The 21,996-nt window shown below is 38.1% G+C and overlaps 2 protein-coding genes and 1 long non-coding RNA gene across 3 annotated transcripts in view; 1 reads left to right on the top strand and 2 right to left on the bottom strand.

Moving 5' to 3' along the window:
• Positions 1–21,996, bottom strand: part of LOC134824863 (U2 snRNP-associated SURP motif-containing protein-like) — a 114,216-nt gene that overhangs the window by 36,303 nt on the left and 55,917 nt on the right. The gene's annotated exons all lie outside the window — the stretch shown is intronic.
• LOC134825245 (uncharacterized) lies at positions 7,469–14,140 on the top strand. The gene is made up of 9 exons (XM_063837394.1): positions 7,469–8,184; positions 8,305–8,378; positions 9,164–9,322; positions 10,791–10,882; positions 11,134–11,267; positions 11,953–11,987; positions 12,490–12,601; positions 13,085–13,195; positions 13,703–14,140. The coding sequence occupies exons 1-9, from the start codon at positions 7,470–7,472 to the stop codon at positions 13,750–13,752; spliced, it is 1,482 nt and encodes a 493-aa protein (XP_063693464.1). The 5' UTR covers position 7,469; the 3' UTR covers positions 13,753–14,140.
• LOC134825517 (uncharacterized) lies at positions 20,887–21,500 on the bottom strand. Its single transcript, XR_010161559.1, has 2 exons — positions 21,457–21,500; positions 20,887–21,293 (listed from the first exon to the last, which is right to left on the bottom strand). It is a non-coding gene; the product is annotated as an uncharacterized LOC134825517 (long non-coding RNA).

Below are 21,996 nucleotides of genomic sequence, written 5' to 3'. Positions count from 1 at the left end.
AGAATATCATCATACGACTCCAGCAAGATGAAACGCTTCCAGAGGTCAACCTTCAGGTGGTGTAGGAGGTTACGTCTGTGAGCCCCGAGTCTACCAACTTCACTACACATCTTGACAGCAAAACACAGCGCAGCTTGAGCTGGTGATCTTTCATCGCTCCTCATTATGTGTCCTAGCATCTTCCACCTAGATAACTCAGCACGCTCAGACATAGGGGTAGAGTTACTCTGTTTCTAGAGGGTATCTTTGGACATCATACTGCGTGGCCAGCTGACATTCATGATCTTTCTGAGGTGGTTACGGTGACATGCATCTAGTTTGTCCCAGTACGATTTAGGCATTCCCCAGCAACTAGAGTTATACATGAGGATAGATACTACTTGGGCCTCATAGACCTTCAGCTTCTTCTGTAGGGGGATCTTACTCTGGCACCAGACCTTCTTGAAGTTCTGGAATGCTACATTGGCTAACATGATTCTTCTGGTGACATCTTTCCTACTTTCTAGCAGAGAACCCAACAACTTGCTACTGCACCATTCTTCATTCATTCTAAGGGGTTTACCATCATCCATGACCTTTCTTTCCCAGCTATGTAGACGTGTACAAACTCTGTCTTTGATTCATTAATATTCAGATTTCACTCTTTGAACACCTTAGTAGCGATAGGGAGGAGGGCTTCTAGAGCATCTTTGTCTTCACCAAGATAGTCGATGTCATCAGAGTAGGCATCTTCTTCAGGCATGCCGCTAGGGCTTATAGGGGGGGTTGGTCGCAGCATCACGGCACGCAAGTGGTAGCAGGCACCAGCTAGAGTGATTGTGAAACAGAGGCCTGAAACACTATCACCTTGGGGTCCTCCATTGGTGCTGATGAATACAAGGGAGGTAGCGTCGTTGACTCGCACCTTGATCTTGGAGGGGGGACTGATAGTGTTTGGGGTCTGTTTGGACTGCGGAGAGAGAGAGTTCATACAACAATGTTATGCGTGTTTTCAAATATAATTGGCGGGTGTGCTGCGGAGTTAACAAGGGTTAATTTCTATAAAGATTTAAATAAAAATGGAAAGCGGTTCAAGAAGGGAGTAATGAGGTGTAATAGTCGGTGTTCAGACCTTATGATCATGGAATGTGGTGCCTAATGGCTAATAATGACTTAATTATCCACAAGAAAGAACTGATTATGAGACCGCGCGCGTTCAGCGTACGGCTTTCAGCGTACGGCTTTTCGTTTTTGATTTTACAAAGCAACTTTTAATGATTATTAATGGAATAATCGGATATTTATAATTCAATATGTATTGATTCTTCTGTGGAAAATAAAAATTGTATTTTACTTTAAAAAATTGTATTTTACTTATTGGGTCACCTAATGCGGGTTTTGACTCAGCGGGTAATTACTCCTACCCTTTTAACTGCCGCAGTGAAATCCCGGCCGAAGGCCGGATTACACTAGTATTTAATAATATCAGGAGTACGATCAAGCAGACACTAGACACCAAAGTTCAGTTACCAATTAATGCTTGAGTTTGAACCGAGACACGAGGTTTAAGTGCCCTGTTGTAAATCACTATTGTGGATGGATAATTTTAGTAAATTTAGTGATAAATCACTGCCCCATCAAGCGCTCAGATTTTAGGCTCACGAATTAATGTTGGTGGGGAAATATTTATTATATATTTTTTCACATAGTGCGATGATATTTTGTAGACATGTGTGATGATGTGATGTCATAAATTTTACTTTACTTTACTTAAATAGATAAATATATTGTTGTGTAATGTACAAATGTGAAATGTGTACCATAGTTCAATACTGTGATGTATTCAGTATTCTTTATAACTATGAGAAGTTACACATTTGTGCAATGTATCCTCAGTTGACTCAGCCAAATGATCAGAAAAAAGGCCTGCTAAATGATTAAGAATATTATAATATCCCTTCAGAACATCTAGCATACACAGTGCTGCTAGCATGATAAGCATTTACTCCATTCGAGTATATTTTAAGAGTATGCTTGATGCAGATGCCTATGTAGAAGCAATTCATATATATAATATTTTATCAAAAATTCAAACAATATACACATAATATAGCAGTGACCCTATATAAAAATTCAATATGAAATTCAATAAAAAATCTTAGTAAATTTTATAATATATATTCACATATATAACTAGGGGACTTGGAGTAGGAAGAGATTGACTAGAAGGTATATACCTTTTACAAAGATACGTCGAAAAGAATCCAAGGTGATACAGGATCGGAGAGTGCAGACCATAAAGTTTACGCACCCACCTTTGCCTCCTGAATTCTTGGTTGGATAGAAATTTATGCAAAATTGGTCGTTTATACTCCAAGTCCCTTTGTTAAATTAAAAGAAGTAATATTATTTATGTCTAGATAAGAGCTAAATGAAGCTTCATTCAATAATTACAATATCAATATAATCAATATCAATATCAATATCAGACTTAACTACCGAATAAATTATTAAATATTAATTAATTCGTTCCGATTAAAAAATTTATAAATTAAATTAAATCGAGATATTTAGTATTTAAAAAGTGAAACAAATTTTAGTGGAACAAATTAAAAATTAAAAATGTTATCCTTATAATCATAATATAATAATATTTATAATCTTATAATATTATAATGTTTGACTGTTTTAAATTTTAATATATCCATATTTCTATTTAATTTTAAGATTCAATTTTATGTATAAATCAATAACTGGCCACCAAAGCCGCGCATTCTTGAAAACAGGATTAACTTGTTTATAGTTATACGACAAAGTAAATTAAAAATTATCCGTGGTTTTTAAAAATAAAATATAATTTTACCTAAATCCTTGTCATACGTTGTATGACCCGCCGCGCACGAGTGCGCGGCTCCCCCTGTATCGTCGAAACTCTACAGTGAAGCGACCGTGGGGGTCACCGCGTGATACAACTAAATCCAAAGCCAGCTTTATAAAATTTATTATTAGATCATAATATATCGTCAATATTCTAAATATTTACAATGCAAATGCAACATTTAATCAATTTATAAACAAGCGTACTCCAGCCCCTACACGCATCAATTCCTTTGCGGCGCGGCCCAAGCCGCGCACGCTCGTATTGGCGGCCGGTTAACGGGTAATACTTGTAAAATATTTGTTCCATTGGACCGTCGACGAGTCCAACTCGGCGCGCGTCCTGGTAGGTTGTAAACCTACAAGCGACCAGTTATTGACTTATACATAAAATTGAATTTTAAATAGAAATGTGAATATATTAAACTATAAAACTTTCAAAACGGAGGCTTATAAATATTATTATATTATGATTGTAAAATAAAGGATAAAATTTTAAATTTGTTTCACTAAAAAATTTGTTTCACTATTTTATACTTTTAATTGCTTTTCAATAAATATCGTGTCAATGTGTACGTCTAAATTGTAAATGTTCATGTTTTGTGTAAACTGAATCCAATTGAGACTAGTGACAAGGATGAGGACCCAAATGCCTGTACGGCTTTTTCGGACCCCTGTGGACCACTTCTCTTGAAATCGCTCTACAACATTACAACAAATGGTTAAAAGCGCCAAAAATCGATTTGAGAGATTTTCAGTCTCTAGTACAATCACGGTAGTAATATATAGTAAGTGTGTGCCGCTGCAGTTTGATTAGATTTTAAAAAAAGAAAAAAGGGGGGACCCTCAACCCATGTAGCTGATACACCTCGCAGCAAGTAGACTAAAGTGGCTCTTGCTTGTGAAGGGTGTATCAACTACCTGCCGAGGCGGTGGGTTGGGAGTCCCCCCTGGGATCATTTCGTCCGTAATTAGATTGCTGCAATTTAAATGATCCCAAAATGATCCCAGGGGGGACTCCCAACCCACCGCTTCGGCGGGTAGTTGATGCACCGATCACAAGCAAGAGCCACTTTGGTCTACTTGCTGTGAGGGGTCTCAGCTACATGGGTTGGGGGTCTCCCCTTTTTTTTCTTTTTTTTTACTGCAATTTAAATTGTTTGGATTGACAACAGCTCTTCATGTGGAAGCTTCATCCAACTGCTCCATTGGTGGAATAGACTTTGTGAAATAGGCCCAAGATATGGGTACCATTCCAACGCTAAAAAGACAATTCTGATTGTCAAAAATCCCGAAGAACTAAACGAAGCTTAGACACTATTTGAAAACATGGGAGTTAAGATCACGACATCCGAAGAACACCATCTTGGTGCTGTTGTAGGCTCAAAAGAATTCAGGGAAGATTACATCAAAGGAAAAGTCGAAAAATGGATAGTTGATATTATATATTGAACAACTAGCAGATGAAGCAACCGAAAAACCACAAAGTAAAGTAAAAAAAGTTATTTTTTTCCCTACTATAACAGACATTGGAGAGCACTTTGTCCCACTTGAGAGCAAGATCATGTGCTCATTCCAGCCCTCCTCTGTTGCCCTCTCAACCAGCATGACAAAGATATCCTTGAACTCCCTGTTCGATGTGGAGGCCTAGGTATCATCAATACCGTCAGGATAGCATATTGTGAATATGCATACTCAGTGACCAGGATATCACCAATGACCAAGCTGGATATGGGCAAGATGAAAGAAAAGAAAGAAGAACTGAGGAAACAGAAACAGAACTGAGGAAACAGAAAGAAGAGTTTTTTATCCCAAAGGTTCAAGATGCTCTATAATGGGTCAGATCATCTTAAGAACCGCTTAAACCAAGCAAGAGAAAAGGCAGCATCAACATGGCTCACAGTATTACCTCTAAAGGACCTCAACTATGTTCTAAACAAGCAAGAGTTCCAAGACAGCATATGCATACGCTACGGTTGGAAGATCCAAGGAGGGCCCTCTAAATGTGCCTGCAGAAATATGAACAGTGTCTACCACGCACTTGATTGTAAATTAGGTGGATACGTTTCCATGCGCCACAATGCCATAAGAAACACTGCAGCTTCATTCCTTCAAGAAGCAAGGTGTAAGGATGTTAGAATTTTTAAAAAATAAAAAGAAGGGTGTATGGATAGAACCTGCATTCCTGCCTGTCCAACCAACTTCATTCTCCAGGAAGACCAACACCCAAAATGAAAGAAAAAACAAATGTTTGTAGATCGTTTCTCTGAGATGATAGCTGACCACAATAAAGAAGCTAAGAGCCAGGTCAAAAATCACATCAGAACACGACTCAGGTTTGATCTGCTACAAAGCACACTCACAGCATGGGGTGTATCCAATGGTGAAAAGTGGTGAAATTTAACAATTTGGTAACCCGATTCACCTTAAAGGTCAGTCACAATTTTTCACCATTTTACACCATTTTACACCCATTCTAGTTTTTTTCCAAAATATCAAATTAAAATATTATATGATGTGTTTTCTGGTACTATACGACAATACCAAGAGCTCAGTTTTGAAGAACCTTAATCGCCATGTTCACTATAAGTAACCAGTTTTGATGTACTTTTCTCACCATGATCGTCAAAAGTTACTAGTTTTGATGCATCTTACTCTCCATGTTCACCAAAAGTTATCATTTTTGATGTACCATACTCTCCATGTTCACCAAAAGTTAACAGTTTCGATGTACATTTCTCACCATGGCCATGATCACCAAAAATTACTAGTTTAAAATATTTATCTCACTCGCCATGTTCACCAAAAATTACCAGTTCCGATGTACCTTACTCGCCATGTTTACTAAAAGTAACCAGTTTGGATGTACCTTTCTCATCATGATCACACAAAAGGTACTAAATTGATGTACTTTTCTCACCATGATCGTCAAAAGTTACTAGTTTTGATGCATCTTACTCTCCATGTTCACCAAAAGTTACCATTTTTGATGTACCATACTCTCCATGTTCACCAAAAGTTAACAGTTTCGATGTATATTTCTCACCATGGCCATGATCACCAAAAATTACTAGTTTAAAATATTTATCTCACTCACCATGTTCACCAAAAGTTACCAGTTTCGATGTACCTTTCTCACCAACTTATTGTTTCATTGAAAAATATTCGTGTACATTTTTTTGAAATGAATTTCATTTTCGCATTTATTTGATAGTTTGGATAGTCAGATCGAGACAAATTTTATTGAATGGTGTTTGTACATTTAAATTACGTTTGTCCTGAAAAAATGAGAGTTTTAGCTTCTCAGATGACCAAGATATGAAGCATAACGAGTTTGTGGCCATGTTCACGTTTCGATGTTCATTTCTCACCATGGCCATGATCACCAAAAATTACTAGTTTTTATTTATCTTATTCGCCATGTTCACCAAAAGTTACCAGTTTCGATGTAACTTACTCTCCATGATCACCAAAAGTTACTAGTTTTGATGTATCTTACTCGCAAAATTTAATAAAAGTTACTAGTTTTGATGTACCTTACTCGCCAAGTTCACCAAAAGTTACTATTTTTGATGTACCTTACTAGCCAAATTCACCAAAAGTTACCAGTATCAATGTACCTTTCTCGCCATATTCACTAAATGTTACCAGTTTCAATGTATCTTTCTCGCCATTTTCACTTACAGTTACCAGTTTCAATGTACCTTTCTCACCATATTCACCAGTTTCACCATGTTCAGTGTTCACTAAAAGTTACCAGTATTGATGTACCTTTCTCGCCATATTCACTAAACGTTACCAGTTTCAATGTATCTTTCTCGCCATTTTCACTTACAGTTACCAGTTTCAATGTACTTTTCTCACCATATTCACTTATAGTTACCAGTTTCAATGTACCTTTCTCACCATGTGCACTAGTTTTGATGAAAAATGGTGATTGATAGTTTTTGTGAATCGAGTTTCCGAATTGTAAAACCTAGACGTACTTTAAATACAATGAAACACATGTTTCTTTATATCCTTAAAATCTGAGTTAATAACGAAATAATGTTTTAGAGTGATAACACCAGGTCAAAACTAAAACTAGAAGGCAAATATACTCATCGAAAAAATGGTGAAAAATGGCGAAATCTTACAATTTGGAAACCCGATTAACCATAAAAATCATTCACAATTTTTCACCATTTTACACCATTTTTTACCATTGGATTTGACATTTTAGGAGGCGGTTGGTAAGGGGTGGTGGTGGAAAACTCCAAATACCAATTGGTGATCATGTAATGCCCCAACCACTTACTGCTGAGCACCCCCGTTTTTATCTAGTATCTCTAGTTTTTATAAGAAATACTAGAATCTCTAGAATCTCTAGTTTTTATCAGAAATACTAACTCAGTTATTGTAGTCTGTTGGTCGAACGACTTTCAAATATATTATACTGATAATACTTGTCTGTACAGAACCTGAAAAGCTTTTAATACAGAATTACTTTATTATTATTGCTGCTATTGCTTTATAAATCCTTTCTATTTCACATTTTGCAGTGAATAATGTTGATTTTTTGAGATATCCCATTGGTTTTGCCTTGATATTAACATACTCTTTGACTAGTGACTATGTCTAACGGCAACGCAACAGAATCCCATTTTCAAGAAATGAAGCAAGCAAAAGAGCCTAGGGGTGAAGGTCAAACTAGGACAAACAGGGTAGACCGTAACCAGGGCAACCGTAACCAGGGCAACCACAGACAATCTTTTTATCGGTCAGACAAAGACAGCTATTCTAGCGATCGCAGGTCCGACAAAGACAGCTATTCTAGCGATCGCAGCAGAGATAAAAGAAGCAACGATCGTGAGCGATTTAACCAGGCTCCTAAGTATAGAGAACCAAGGTATCATTCTGGTACCAGAAAAAACCATGCTTCAAAAGCAAAACAAACAAGGAAGGGGGAATCAGAGGTTATCCAACCAGAGAATTTGCAAAAACTTAGTCTTGAGCCCCCTCAAAATAATGGGGAAACTGTTATCAAAGAGAAAGCCGCAGTTTTACAAGAACCTACATCTGGTAATTTGCTTCTCTCCAAGGAATCTCAATCAAATCACTCCCAGACTACTAAATCAAAGCCATTCCATGGCCACTACCATCATAAGAACTCTAATAAACCTAGGTTTTCTAAGATATTCTCTGAAAATGGTAAAGATTCCAAAACTGCTGGTGGGGAACTAGTTGGGAACAAGGAATCTGAAGTTAAAACAGAACCTTCCGTACTGATTACAGATAGAAAGATACCTGACTCTAATGCTACTTCCAATTCTGGAGATGATCCCAATGGTATTAACTATAGTTTTGAGTTTATGATTATTTTAAAAATGACATGTCCCCAAATCGAGTGTTAGATGGATTATGTAATAATGTTAAAATAATATGTCTCCCTACAACTCAATATTTCAGACTTGCACCATGTGAGAGATGCGCCGCTAATTGACCAGCTGAAAGTTATTAGTCAGGAGCTTAACAATCCCAAAGTAAGTAGTCCAATTTTAACACTACTAGTTACCACCTAGTTACCACCTAGTTACCACCTAGTTACCACCTAGTTACCACCTAGTTACCACCTAGTTACCACCTAGTTACCACCTAGTTACCACCTAGTTACCACCTAGTTACCACCTAGTTACCACCTAGTTACCACCTAGCCTAGTTACCACCTAGTTACCACCTAGTTACCACCTAGTTACCACTAGTTACCACCTAGTTACCACCTAGTTACTACCTAGTTACCACCTAGTTACCACCTAGTTACCACCTAGTTACCACCTAGTTACCACCTAGTTACCACCTAGTTAGTAGTTACCACCTAGTTACCACCTAGTTACCACCTAGTTACCACCTAGTTACCACCTAGTTACCACCTAGTTACCACCTAGTTACCACCTAGTTACCACCTAGTTACCACCTAGTTACCACCTAGTTACCACCTAGTTACCACCTAGTTACCACCTAGCCTAGTTACCACCTAGTTACCACCTAGTTACCACCTAGCCTAGTTACCACCTAGTTACCACCTAGTTACCACCTAGTTACCACTAGTTACCACCTAGTTACCACCTAGTTACTACCTAGTTACCACCTAGTTACCACCTAGTTACCACCTAGTTACCACCTAGTTACCACCTAGTTACCACCTAGTTAGTAGTTACCACCTAGTTACCACCTAGTTACCACCTAGTTACCACCTAGTTTGTCCTAGTTTGATCTCTGTCTTTGAGATTGTCTGTTTGTGCTTTACATAAAATATTTCCTTTTTCAGTCTGAGGACGTATTTGCTAAGTTGAAAAGTGGGGAGGGAGTGGAGCTGGAGAATTTGAAACAACTGTACGACAAAATACCAGACATAACTAAAACTGAGATTATAAAGGAGACTGAGGAGTGGGCTACTAGTGCTCCTTCTACAGAAACTGTGTTACAGGTAAGTGGGCTACTAGTGCTCCTTCTACAGAAACTGTGTTACAGGTAAGTGGGCTACTAGTGCTCCTTCTACAGACACTGTGTTACAGGTAAGTGGGCTACTAGTGCTCCTTCTACAGAAACTGTGTTACAGGTAAGTGGGCTACTAGTGCTCCTTCTACAGACACTGTGTTACAGGTAAGTGGGCTACTAGTGCTCCTTCTACAGAAACTGTGTTACAGGTAAGTGGGCTACTAGTGCTCCTTCTACAGGAACTGTGTTACAGGTAAGTGGGCTACTAGTGCTCCTTCTACAGAAACTGTGTTACAGGTAAGTGGGCTACTAGTGCTCCTTCTACAGAAACTGTGTTACAGGTAAGTGGGCTACTAGTGCTCCTTCTACAGAAACTGTGTTACAGGTAAGTGGGCTACTAGTGCTCCTTCTACAGAAACTGTGTTACAGGTAAGTGGGCTACTAGTGCTCCTTCTACAGAAACTGTGTTACATGTAAGTGGGCTACTAGTGCTCCTTCTACAGAAACTGTGTTACAGGTAAGTGGGCTACTAGTGCTCCTTCTACAGAAACTGTGTTACAGGTAAGTGGGCTACTAGTGCTCCTTCTACAGACACTGTGTTACAGGTAAGTGGGCTACTAGTGCTCCTTCTACAGAAACTGTGTTACAGGTAAGTGGGCTACTAGTGCTCCTTCTACAGAAACTGTGTTACAGGTAAGTGGGCTACTAGTGCTCCTTCTACAGAAACTGTGTTACAGGTAAGTGGGCTACTAGTGCTCCTTCTACAGAAACTGTGTTACAGGTAAGTGGGCTACTAGTGCTCCTTCTACTGAAACTGTGTTACAGGTAAGTGGGCTACTAGTGCTCCTTCTACAGAAACTGTGTTACAGGTAAGTGGGCTACTAGTGCTCCTTCTACAGGAACTGTGTTACAGGTAAGTGGGCTACTAGTGCTCCTTCTACAGAAACTGTGTTACAGGTAAGTGGGCTACTAGTGCTCCTTCTACAGAAACTGTGTTACAGGTAAGTGGGCTACTAGTGCTCCTTCTACAGAAACTGTGTTACAGGTAAGTGGGCTACTAGTGCTCCTTCTACAGAAACTGTGTTACAGGTAAGTGGGCTACTAGTGCTCCTTCTACAGAAACTGTGTTACAGGTAAGTGGGCTACTAGTGCTCCTTCTACAGAAACTGTGTTACAGGTAAGTGGGCTACTAGTGCTCCTTCTACAGAAACTGTGTTACAGGTAAGTGGGCTACTAGTGCTCCTTCTACGGAAACTGTGTTACAGGTAAGCTGAGGAGAACAACTTGTCCCAATAATTGCGGCTCCAATAACACAACTCTGAGGAATTCTACAGTGCCCCAATAATATATAATATTCAATAATATTCTACAGTGGAATATTCCCCGTAATCCTAACCTGATACTATGTTTTAATGGAACGTCCTTATTAACTTTAATATAAACCAAACCCTTTTTAGGAGTCGAGTAAGTCAAGTGAGATATCTAGTGAGGAGATACGTTCAATGCCCTGTTGTCATGGCAACTGCTGTCCTCCTTACTACCCTCATGGGTAATCTTTATTCTTATAACTAATATATTGTACTATTTTATCACAACTATTTTATCACAACTATTTTATTAATTGTGGTTAAATGATAATAAAGTTCAGAATAAATGGAACTGCGAAAACTTGTTCTCTTAAAAATATGGTAGTTGTACCGCTTGATACTCCGATCATATCTGTAGAGTGTATGACTGGCAATAAGATAGGTCCTCCCTTTAAATACTGTTGTTTTGATAATGATCTTGTCCACTGCCCAGGTATATGCCACCCGCGCTGCCCCCGCACCCTGCCTACTACTACGCGGCACTGTGGAACTATCATCACCCAGTCCCCCCGCCTCCTGTACAGCGTATAGCAAATGCACCTTCCCTCCCGCCTCCTTGTGATAACGGTATTTAACTCTCTCTCTCTCTCTCTCTCTCTCTCTCTCTCTCTCTCTCTCTCTCTCTCTCTCTCTCTCTCTCTCTCTCTCTCTCTCTCTCTCTCTCTCTCTCTCTCTCTCTCTCTCTCTCTCTCTCTCTCTCTCTCTCTCTCTCTCTCTCTCTCTCTCTCTCTCTCCTCTCTCTCTCTCTCTCTCTCTCTCTCTCTCCTCTCTCTCTCTCTCTCTCTCTCTCTCTCTCTCTCTCTCTCTCTCTCTCTCTCTCTCTCTCTCTCTCTCTCTCTCTCTCTCTCTCTCTCTCTCTCTCTCTCTCTCTCTCTCTCTCTCTCTCTCTCTCTCTCTCTCTCTCTCTCTCTCTCTCTCTCTCTCTCTCTCTCTCTCTCTCTCTCTCTCTCTCTCTCTCTCTCTCTCTCTCTCTCTCTCTCCTCTCTCCTCTCTCTCTCTTTCTCTCTCTCTCTCTCTCTCTCTCTCTCTCTCTCTCTCTCTCTATCTCTCTCTCTCTCTCTCTCTCTCTCTCTCTCTCTCTCTCTCTCTCTCTCTCTCTCTCTCTCTCTCTCTCTCTCTCTCTCTCTCTCTCTCTCTCTCCCTCTCTCTCTATCTCTCTCTAGAAATTTGTTTAAGTGAATATAAACCTTTGTTACTTCTTCCAACAACCCTGAGAGGTATTAAAGAGAAGTTACATTTTTCACAATTTCAGCTGCACTGCACAAGAGATACATCACAAGAAGTGCTGTGAGTTTATTAAGATAGCATTTATATGTGAACCATTATTTTGTTTATAAACATATAAATATGCCCAACAGATATTCCTTTAATCTATTTGATTTTATTCGATTTATTTAGTTAGTACATATCATGTGGAACTGTGAAACTAACGCAACTGAGAATTATCTTATAATTTTTATTCTACTCTCCCTAAAGGTATAGTTAGAAGTAGGTTAGGGACCTTTTGTCACACTGTCGCATCGTAAAGGTTCTACTCAAATTGTTATTGCGCACGCGCGAACATCTGTTTAATGCATATGTTGCGCGAATTTGACGTTTGAGGAGCATGAAATGCACGTACACTCAATTCCCTGCCACTCCCTGCCCTGCGTTATTTACAAGGGAAGGAGTTTATAATAATCCTCCTTGAAACAAATTGTCTGAAGATTTGTAACAAATCAATTTCAACTGAAAGTTTTGGCCGGGTTGCCTGGGGACTAACCGTATTGAAATGTGGGTATATTTTCAGAAGACGCCTGGTAGTATAGTATTTACGTTACATGTATCTGACAACTTGAGGATAGTTAGTGTGCGCTCTGAAGATAGTTTTACCATGACAGCAGACCTATGTAATGAGGAGGGTAAGTTATAGTTACCATAACAACTAACGTATGGCTGCTTCAGTATACATCCGGGAATACCAACTAAAACGGCATTGATTTACAGATTAGTGCAATATTGGATGTTTTAACATTTACCTGTGAATTGTTCTATTCTCCAACGAGGGGTCGTTCACATATTAATTTTTGGCGCATTTGACCCCCCACCCCCCGTAATCATTTTTTCACATAGCTATTGTGTCAAAATTAAATTAGCGTAATCATTTGGAAACCCCACCCCCCCCCCCCCCCCCCGATTTTCACACTAGCGTATTAATTTGGAAACCCCCCACCTCCCCCTCCCCCTAACTGAGGTTGCTATGGAAACCCCCCCCCTCGGCTGATAACGTAATATTTGAACGACCCCTGACTGACACGTCATCTTGAAGATATTACAATTGAAACCCCATTTAAGCAGGTTGATTGTGTCTGATGTAATTAGTACTATATAATACCCTATTTCAGGAGAGAAGATAGCGGAGAACTTTATGCTGCACGCGGAAACCTCCCCCAAACTGTGGGAACAATACGCCTTCTCAGGGAACCACACTCTACACTTTAACGTTACAGCACCCTGTTAGTTATCTTACTCCTTACTATAATTATCTGTCACGTGATCTGTGCATCATCACCCCATATGAATCAAGTTACCATAGCAACCTCAGTTAGTTACCATAGCAACCTCAGTTAGTTACCATAGCAACCTCAGTTAGTTACCATAGCAACCTCAGTTAGTTACCATAGCAACCTCAGTTAATTACCATAGCAACCTCAGTTAGTTACCATAGCAACCTCAGTTAGTTACCATAGCAACCTCAGTTAGTTACCATAGCAACCTCAGTTAGTTACCATAGCAACCTCAGTTAGTTACCATAGCAACCTCAGTTAGTTACCATAGCAACCTCAGTTAGTTACCATAGCAACCTCAGTTAGTTACCATAGCAACCTCAGTTAGTTACCATAGCAACCTCAGTTAGTTACCATAGCAACCTCAGTTAGTTACCATAGCAACCTCAGTTAGTTACCATAGCAACCTCGGCTAGTTACCATAGCAACCTCAGTTAGTTACCATAGCAACCTCAGGTACCACGGTGGTCGTTGTCACGTTTCTACACGAGATACCCCTCAGATAACGGGAAATGTTAACAAACAACAGTGGTTACCATAGAAACAACTATTAGGGCGGACTAGTCATAGCGAGGAATTTAAAGGGCCGGGTTTGCCAATAAGTTTATTTAATTAAAAAAACTTAAATATTTGTAGTTAAAAACCGTTCAAGCGTTAGTACATTTTTAATTTGTAAATTTTAAGTTATTTGTTTTTATATGATACGTTTAAACAACTTTTTTCTTCTCCCAAGGGTTTTACTTACTTACTTGTACTCTCCGATGTACCCTGTTTTACTTCCTAAATATCCTCTAATTATCACTACTGCTTACTAAGTTAGTAACTAAGATAGATGGTCATGTTCATACAATATGTCGTGTAAAAGTATTGAAGTAAATTGTTTTGTAGCTCTAAGCTCTATCACAGTTGTTTTTGGTATTTACTAATGAGGTAAGGGGCCATCTACTTTAGGACGTCCGCCAAAATCACAGATTTTCAAGACACCCCCCTCCCCCTGTCCGGGTGTGTCCGAATTTTCAAAACAATCCCCCCTCCCCCGGACGTCCGGATTTCCAGCTACTTTTAAGAGTAAAAATAAAACCAACTCAAATTCATTGTTAATATAATTCAAAGAGTTGAAGTAAAATTCAAAGAGTTGCAATAAATGGGACTTTACCGGATTTTCAGAAACCACCCCCTCCCCTTGCCGGATTTGTCCGAAATGATGGTATGAAACAAATTGAGGTACTGGGAGTCAAAATCCCGAATACAATTGCAAAATCATATTGTCCCAATCTCTGTCCCATTTTCAGTTTTTGAAGATGAAATTTCCAGGACCGAAATTTTACAGTTTTGACTGATTTTTTCACCTGCAACCAATTAGTAAGTCAACTATAGATGGCAAATGACACGATTGAGGTGGTGGAAGTTTGATTTCGGTCGGAGGAAGCCCACAGCAAAAAGCTTAACAAAACGAAAAGTTGTATTTTCAAAATGCTGTCCCATTTTCAAATATGAAATTTTCTGAACCCAAATTTGACAGATTGGGTGAAATGTTTGCCCAGAAACCAGTCAGTTAGTTAATTGATGATGGTATAAAAACCAAATTGAGGTACTGGGAGTTAAAATCCCGAATAAAATTGCAAAATCATATTGTCCCAATCTCTGTCCCATTTTCAGTTTTTGAAGATGAAATTTCCAGGACCGAAATTTTAAAATGTTGACTGATTTTTTCACCTGCAACCAATTATTAAGTCAACTATAGATGGCAAATGACACGATTGAGGTGGTGGAAGTTTGATTTCGGTCGGAGGAAGCCCACAGCAGAAAGCTTAACAAAACGAAAAGTTGCATTTTCAAAATGCTGTCCCATTTTCAAATATGAAATTTTCTGACCCCAAATTTGACAGATTGGATGAACTTTTTGCCCAGAAACCAATTAGTTAGTTAGTTGATGATGGTATGAAACCAAATTGAGGTACTGGGAGTCAAAATCCCGAATAAAATTGCAAAATCATATTGTCCCAATCTCTGTCCCATTTTCAGTTTTTGAAGATGAAATTTCCAGGACCCAAATTTTACAGTTTTGACTGATTTTTTCACCTGCAACCAATTAGTAAGTCAACTATAGATGGCAAATGACACGATTGAGGTGGTGGAAGTTTGATTTCGGTCGGAGGAAGCCCACAGCAGAAAGCTTAACAAAACGAAAAGTTGTATTTTCAAAATGCTGTCCCATTTTCAAATATGAAATTTTCTGAACCCAAATTTGACAGATTGGATGAACTTTTTGCCCAGAAACCAGTTAGTTAGTTAATTAGATTAGATTTTAGATTTGAAAAATTTTCAAAACGGTATATACAAATCAACAGGATTATAAAACATAAAAATAAAAACCGCTTTGTCGGCAAATGCCAGGGCCCTAACAATCCACTCAAAAAAATTCAAAACAGGACCCAGAAGCTTGTAAGCCACTGGTCAAAAAAAAAGTGAAATCTAATTAAATAAAGATTTTGTTCAAAAATCAAATAAAATCAAAATTACGCGACCAAAATTCAAAAACTCTCATAAATGTGAAAATCTTAGTATCAATCAATATCCATGATCAGAATAATTGAGGAAAAACGCGAAAATCACATACATTACTGTATTACAACAGATGTCAAAATTGTTATTAACAGAGATCCAATGTGTCCATAATAAAATAATAAAGTTCAACTAGCTACCCAATCAAAAGGTAGTCAAGACAGGGTAACTAGAGAGTAGGGATAAATTTGCTATCAGTGAGAAAGATGAGGGAATAGTCAGCATCAGGATGCAGAGAGTTTTCCCGTATGCGTCCATGCTTTAGGTGTAGTGTCAAAGTTGTGACTTCCAGTAAGATCAGGTAATCTGGTGATCTTAAACCCGAGCATCTCGAACCCCGTTTGACTCTTCTCACCCGGTGTCGCACAATACATGTACTGTGCGACACCAAGTGAGAAAAGCTGCTGAAATAAGGTTACGGAAAATGGGGGGGTTATCAAACCCCCACATAGTAAAGAAACGGGGCGTTTAATGAGGGGGAAGTGTTGGAGCTATGCCCCTCAGGGGGTAAATTGAGATTCAAAATAGAACATTAAGCAAGGTAAAACAGCTAAAAACGCAGCTCAAATGATCACACACACTGAATAAGAATTGTCACAAATTGAACATGAACATGCACATGCAGTCGGAATTACCCAGCTTGAATAAGAATCTAAAAAATGTCCAATTTGAACATGTAAATGTACATGCAGTCACATGCCAAAATATCAAAAACATGCAATATGGTAACAACATGCATGGTGTTAACGTGTAACTGAGTATGACTCGGGGTTCTTAGATGCAGTGACAAAAAATGTTTGCGCATCAAGATTGGATGGTTCCCATTTTAATTGATGATGGTATAAAAACCAAATTGAGGTACTGGTAACTGGGAGTTAGAATCCCGAATAAAATTGCAAAATCATATTGTCCCAATCTCTGTCCCATTTTCAGTTTTTGAAGATGAAATTTCCAGGACCGAAATTTTACAGTTTTGACTGATTTTTTCACCTGCAACCAATTAGTAAGTCAACTATAGATGCCAAATGACACGATTGAGGTGCTGGAAGTTTGATTTCGGTCAGAGGAAGCCCACAGCAGAAAGCTTAACAAAACGAAAAGTTGTATTTTCAAAATGCTGTCCCATTTTCAAATATGAAATTTTCTGAACCCAAATTTGACAGATTGGATGAACTTTTTGCCCAGAAACCAATTAGTCAGTTAATCGATGATGGTATGAAACCAAATTGAGTACTGGGAGTCAAAATCCCGAATAAAATTGCAAAATCATATTGTCCCAATCTCTGTCCCATTTTCAGTTTTTGAAGATGAAATTTCCAGGACCGAAATTTTACAGTTGTGACTGATTTTTTCATCCTGCAACCAATTAGTAAGTCAACTATAGATGCCAAATGACACGATTGAGGTGCTGGAAGTTTGATTTCGGTCAGAGGAAGCCCACAGCAGAAAGCTTAACAAAACGAAAAGTTGTATTTTCAAAATGCTGTCCCATTTTCAAATATGAAATTTTCTAAACACAAATTTGACAGATTGGATGAAATTTTTGCCCAGAAACCAATTAGTCAGTTAATCGATGATGGTATGAAACCAAATTGAAGTACTGGGAGTCAAAATCCCGAATAAAATTGCAAAATCATATTGTCCCAATCTCTGTCCCATTTTCAGTTTTTGAAGATGAAATTTCCAGGACCCAAATTTTACAGTTGTGACTGATTTTTTCATCCGCAACCAATTAGTAAGTCAACTATAGATGCCAAATGACACGATTGAGGTGCTGGAAGTTTGATTTCGGTCAGAGGAAGCCCACAGCAGAAAGATTAACAAAACGAAAAGTTGTATTTTCAAAATGCTGTCCCATTTTCAAATAGGAAATTTTCTAAACACAAATTTGACAGATTGGATGAAATTTTTGCCCAGAAACCAATTAGTCAGTTAATCGATGATGGTATGAAACCAAATTGAAGTACTGGGAGTCAAAATCCCGAATAAAATTGCAAAATCATATTGTCCCAATCTCTGTCCCATTTTCAGTTTTTGAAGATGAAATTTCCAGGACCCAAATTTTACAGTTGTGACTGATTTTTTCATCCTGCAACCAATTAGTAAGTCAACTATAGATGCCAAATGACACGATTGAGGTGCTGGAAGTTAGATTTCGGTCAGAGGAAGCCCACAGCAGAAAGATTAACAAAACGAAAAGTTGTATTTTCAAAATGCTGTCCCATTTTCAAATATGAAATTTTCTAACACAAATTTGACAGATTGGATGAAATTTTTGCCCAGAAACCAATTAGTCAGTTAATCGATGATGGTATGAAACCAAATTGAAGTACTGGGAGTCAAAATCCCGAATAAAATTGCAAAATCATATTGTCCCAATCTCTGTCCCATTTTCAGTTTTTGAAGATGAAATTTCCAGGACCCAAATTTTACAGTTGTGACTGATTTTTTCATCCGCAACCAATTAGTAAGTCAACTATAGATGCCAAATGACACGATTGAGGTGCTGGAAGTTTGATTTCGGTCAGAGGAAGCCCACAGCAGAAAGCTTAACAAAACGAAAAGTTGTATTTTCAAAATGCTGTCCCATTTTCAAATATGAAATTTTCTAACACAAATTTGACAGATTGGATGAAATTTTTGCCCAGAAACCAATTAGTCAGTTAATCGATGATGGTATGAAACCAAATTGAAGTACTGGGAGTCAAAATCCCGAATAAAATTGCAAAATCATATTGTCCCAATCTCTGTCCCATTTTCAGTTTTTGAAGATGAAATTTCCAGGACCCAAATTTTACAGTTGTGACTGATTTTTTCATCTGCAACCAATTAGTAAGTCAACTATAGATGCCAAATGACACGATTGAGGTGCTGGAAGTTTGATTTCGGTCAGAGGAAGCCCACAGCAGAAAGCTTAACAAAACGAAAAGTTGTATTTTCAAAATGCTGTCCCATTTTCAAATATGAAATTTTCTAACACAAATTTGACAGATTGGATGAAATTTTTGCCCAGAAACCAATTAGTCAGTTAATCGATGATGGTATGAAACCAAATTGAAGTACTGGGAGTCAAAATCCCGAATAAAATTGCAAAATCATATTGTCCCAATCTCTGTCCCATTTTCAGTTTTTGAAGATGAAATTTCCAGGACCCAAATTTTACAGTTGTGACTGATTTTTTCATCCTGCAACCAATTAGTAAGTCAACTATAGATGCCAAATGACACGATTGAGGTGCTGGAAGTTTGATTTCGGTCAGAGGAAGCCCACAGCAGAAAGCTTAACAAAACGAAAAGTTGTATTTTCAAAATGCTGTCCCATTTTCAAATATGAAATTTTCTAACACAAATTTGACAGATTGGATGAAATTTTTGCCCAGAAACCAATTAGTCAGTTAATCGATGATGGTATGAAACCAAATTGAAGTACTGGGAGTCAAAATCCCGAATAAAATTGCAAAATCATATTGTCCCAATCTCTGTCCCATTTTCAGTTTTTGAAGATGAAATTTCCAGGACCCAAATTTTACAGTTGTGACTGATTTTTTCATCCGCAACCAATTAGTAAGTCAACTATAGATGCCAAATGACACGATTGAGGTGCTGGAAGTTTGATTTCGGTCAGAGGAAGCCCACAGCAGAAAGCTTAACAAAACGAAAAGTTGTATTTTCAAAATGCTGTCCCATTTTCAAATATGAAATTTTCTAAACACAAATTTGACAGATTGGATGAAATTTTTGCCCAGAAACCAATTAGTCAGTTAATCGATGATGGTATGAAACCAAATTGAAGTACTGGGAGTCAAAATCCCGAATAAAATTGCAAAATCATATTGTCCCAATCTCTGTCCCATTTTCAGTTTTTGAAGATGAAATTTCCAGGACCCAAATTTTACAGTTGTGACTGATTTTTTCATCCGCAACCAATTAGTAAGTCAACTATAGATGCCAAATGACACGATTGAGGTGCTGGAAGTTTGATTTCGGTCAGAGGAAGCCCACAGCAGAAAGCTTAACAAAACGAAAAGTTGTATTTTCAAAATGCTGTCCCATTTTCAAATATGAAATTTTCTGAACACAAATTTGACAGATTGGATGAACTTTTTGCCCAGAAACCAATTAGTCAGTTAATCGATGATGGTATGAAACCAAATTGAGGTACTGGGAGTCAAAATCCCGAATAAAATTGCAAAATCATATTGTCCCAATCTCTGTCCCATTTTCAGTTTTTGAAGATGTACGCCACTGTATTGATCCCGAACTGAGAATGGGACAGTTCGGGATCATTAGAAATTTATCCAAGAAAACATTTCAACTATGCGACTCATATTAATTAATATTGTGTCTATATAGTCTATGTCCGTCTATGTCCGCCTATGTCCTGTCCTGTCCTGTCCTGTCCTGTCCAGTCCTTTTTGGATTCTATGAGACAAGCGGACATAGACGGACGTGACACCCCCCCACCCCCCCCCCCCCCAATAGTATACCTGTCACCAAGATGCAGTTATCCTGATTTTAAATTTTCAGTGCACTTTTGCCTTTTTTGGTGTATAGTAGTAAAAAGTGTAGTAAAAAGGTACACTTTATTTATACTATTTTACACTTTTAACTAAACTTAACCAAATTATGTTCTATCTATTTTTACAGCTCGACCAAAAGTTGCCCCACAAATCATTTCGAAAATGCGAACTTGTTTTGCCCAGTCCACTACACGGACGAAATGCGATTGTGTAGTCGAGATTTTATAACATGCTAGAGTTTAACTGATTAGGGTTAGAGTACAGGGTATGGTTATTAACTGCTCATCACAGATATTTAAGGAACGTGTTAAACTAATCACCTTATAGTGCAGCAGAGTGATTTATTATCGTTCACCTCACGTACCATATTTAATTCATTGATCCGGCCGGTTGTCATGACAGCGCGCACAATATTCACAAATTTCATCATCGCGTCTTACGTTTATGAGATTTCAATCAGATGCTACGGAAATTGCCACTTTGTCACAAAGACATCTTTTTTGATAGTTTTTAATCTTCGAATCAACCAGAATTTGTTAAGAAGAGGAAACAATCATTCTAATTGTTACCATGGTTACTATGGTTACCATTTTAATTGTATCAGTACATAAAAATCTCTTCTTGATATAGCTTTAGTATCCACTGTTAAAATTGTTACAAATTTGGAATCAAGTCCTTCTCAGACAATTTGACAATGGAGCTTTTTTATGTAAAATATATTTCAAATTACTGTATTCTAGTTATTTACAAACTGAGTCTGATTATTTTTCAGCGAAATAAACTAAAGAAAATCAGCTCAGCAGAAACATAATTTGAGAGCATCTATTTTATAATTTTGTAATTCAGCTGTAAGCCTCTCCAATGTTGTCGAACTCCGGAATAGATTTGAACACAGTTTTAAACTGAGATGAAACTAATAACTCGTCAGGCTTTTGTCTGAACGATTTGGTTCCATAGTCCACACTGAAAGTGATATGATGTTAACAAATAATTCAAATGATGTTGCCCCTTTCGCCAGTGAATAATTTACTCGACCTTTTTATCTACAATTAATAAAAACAGGAACTCGTTCATATTACGAACTCCTAGGCCGGTAACCTTAGCAACCGTAGGAAATGATACTCACATAGAAAACTGAGTATTGTTTGTGAAGTGATGGCATATAATCGTATTTCATCCTTGAGAACGGAGCAAACCTGCAAGTAAAGATATATAAATAGAGTTTTTTAAACAAGTTGAAAAAAGTGGAGAGTAATATTATCAACAAGCAGAAAAGCCCCCCCCCCCCCCCCCCCAACAAAAGAAGTACCCCCCCTGCCCCCCCGAGATAAGTTCATAGATCTGGTATTATTTGGGGAAGGTGATTAAGAAACTTCTCTTTATCAAAGGGAAACTCCACCTCAGATCAATAAATTCGTTTAACACCATTCTCCTTTAAACATCCTTTTCTCTGAAAAAAAAACGTTTTGGATTTAATCTGAGCCAAATCATCTATCAGTCAGAAAAAACAAAGATCAATTTATTGCAGTTAAAACCCATTCTCCAAAGTACCCAGGACAAACTATCCGAAAACCATCAGAATTAATAGGTCAAAACATAAGCCGCTCTAGGGGCTTACTTTCCGGCATCAAAAAGTCAACATATATGACTGCTTGGAACTCCCATC

The sequence above is a fragment of the Bolinopsis microptera genome, chromosome 13 (genome assembly GCF_026151205.1).
Source record: "Bolinopsis microptera isolate Bmic1 chromosome 13, MBARI_Bmic_1.0, whole genome shotgun sequence".
NCBI lineage: Eukaryota > Metazoa > Ctenophora > Tentaculata > Lobata > Bolinopsidae > Bolinopsis > Bolinopsis microptera.
Note: the sequence above shows the minus strand (reverse complement) of the source record. Positions and strands in the feature narration are given on the sequence as shown.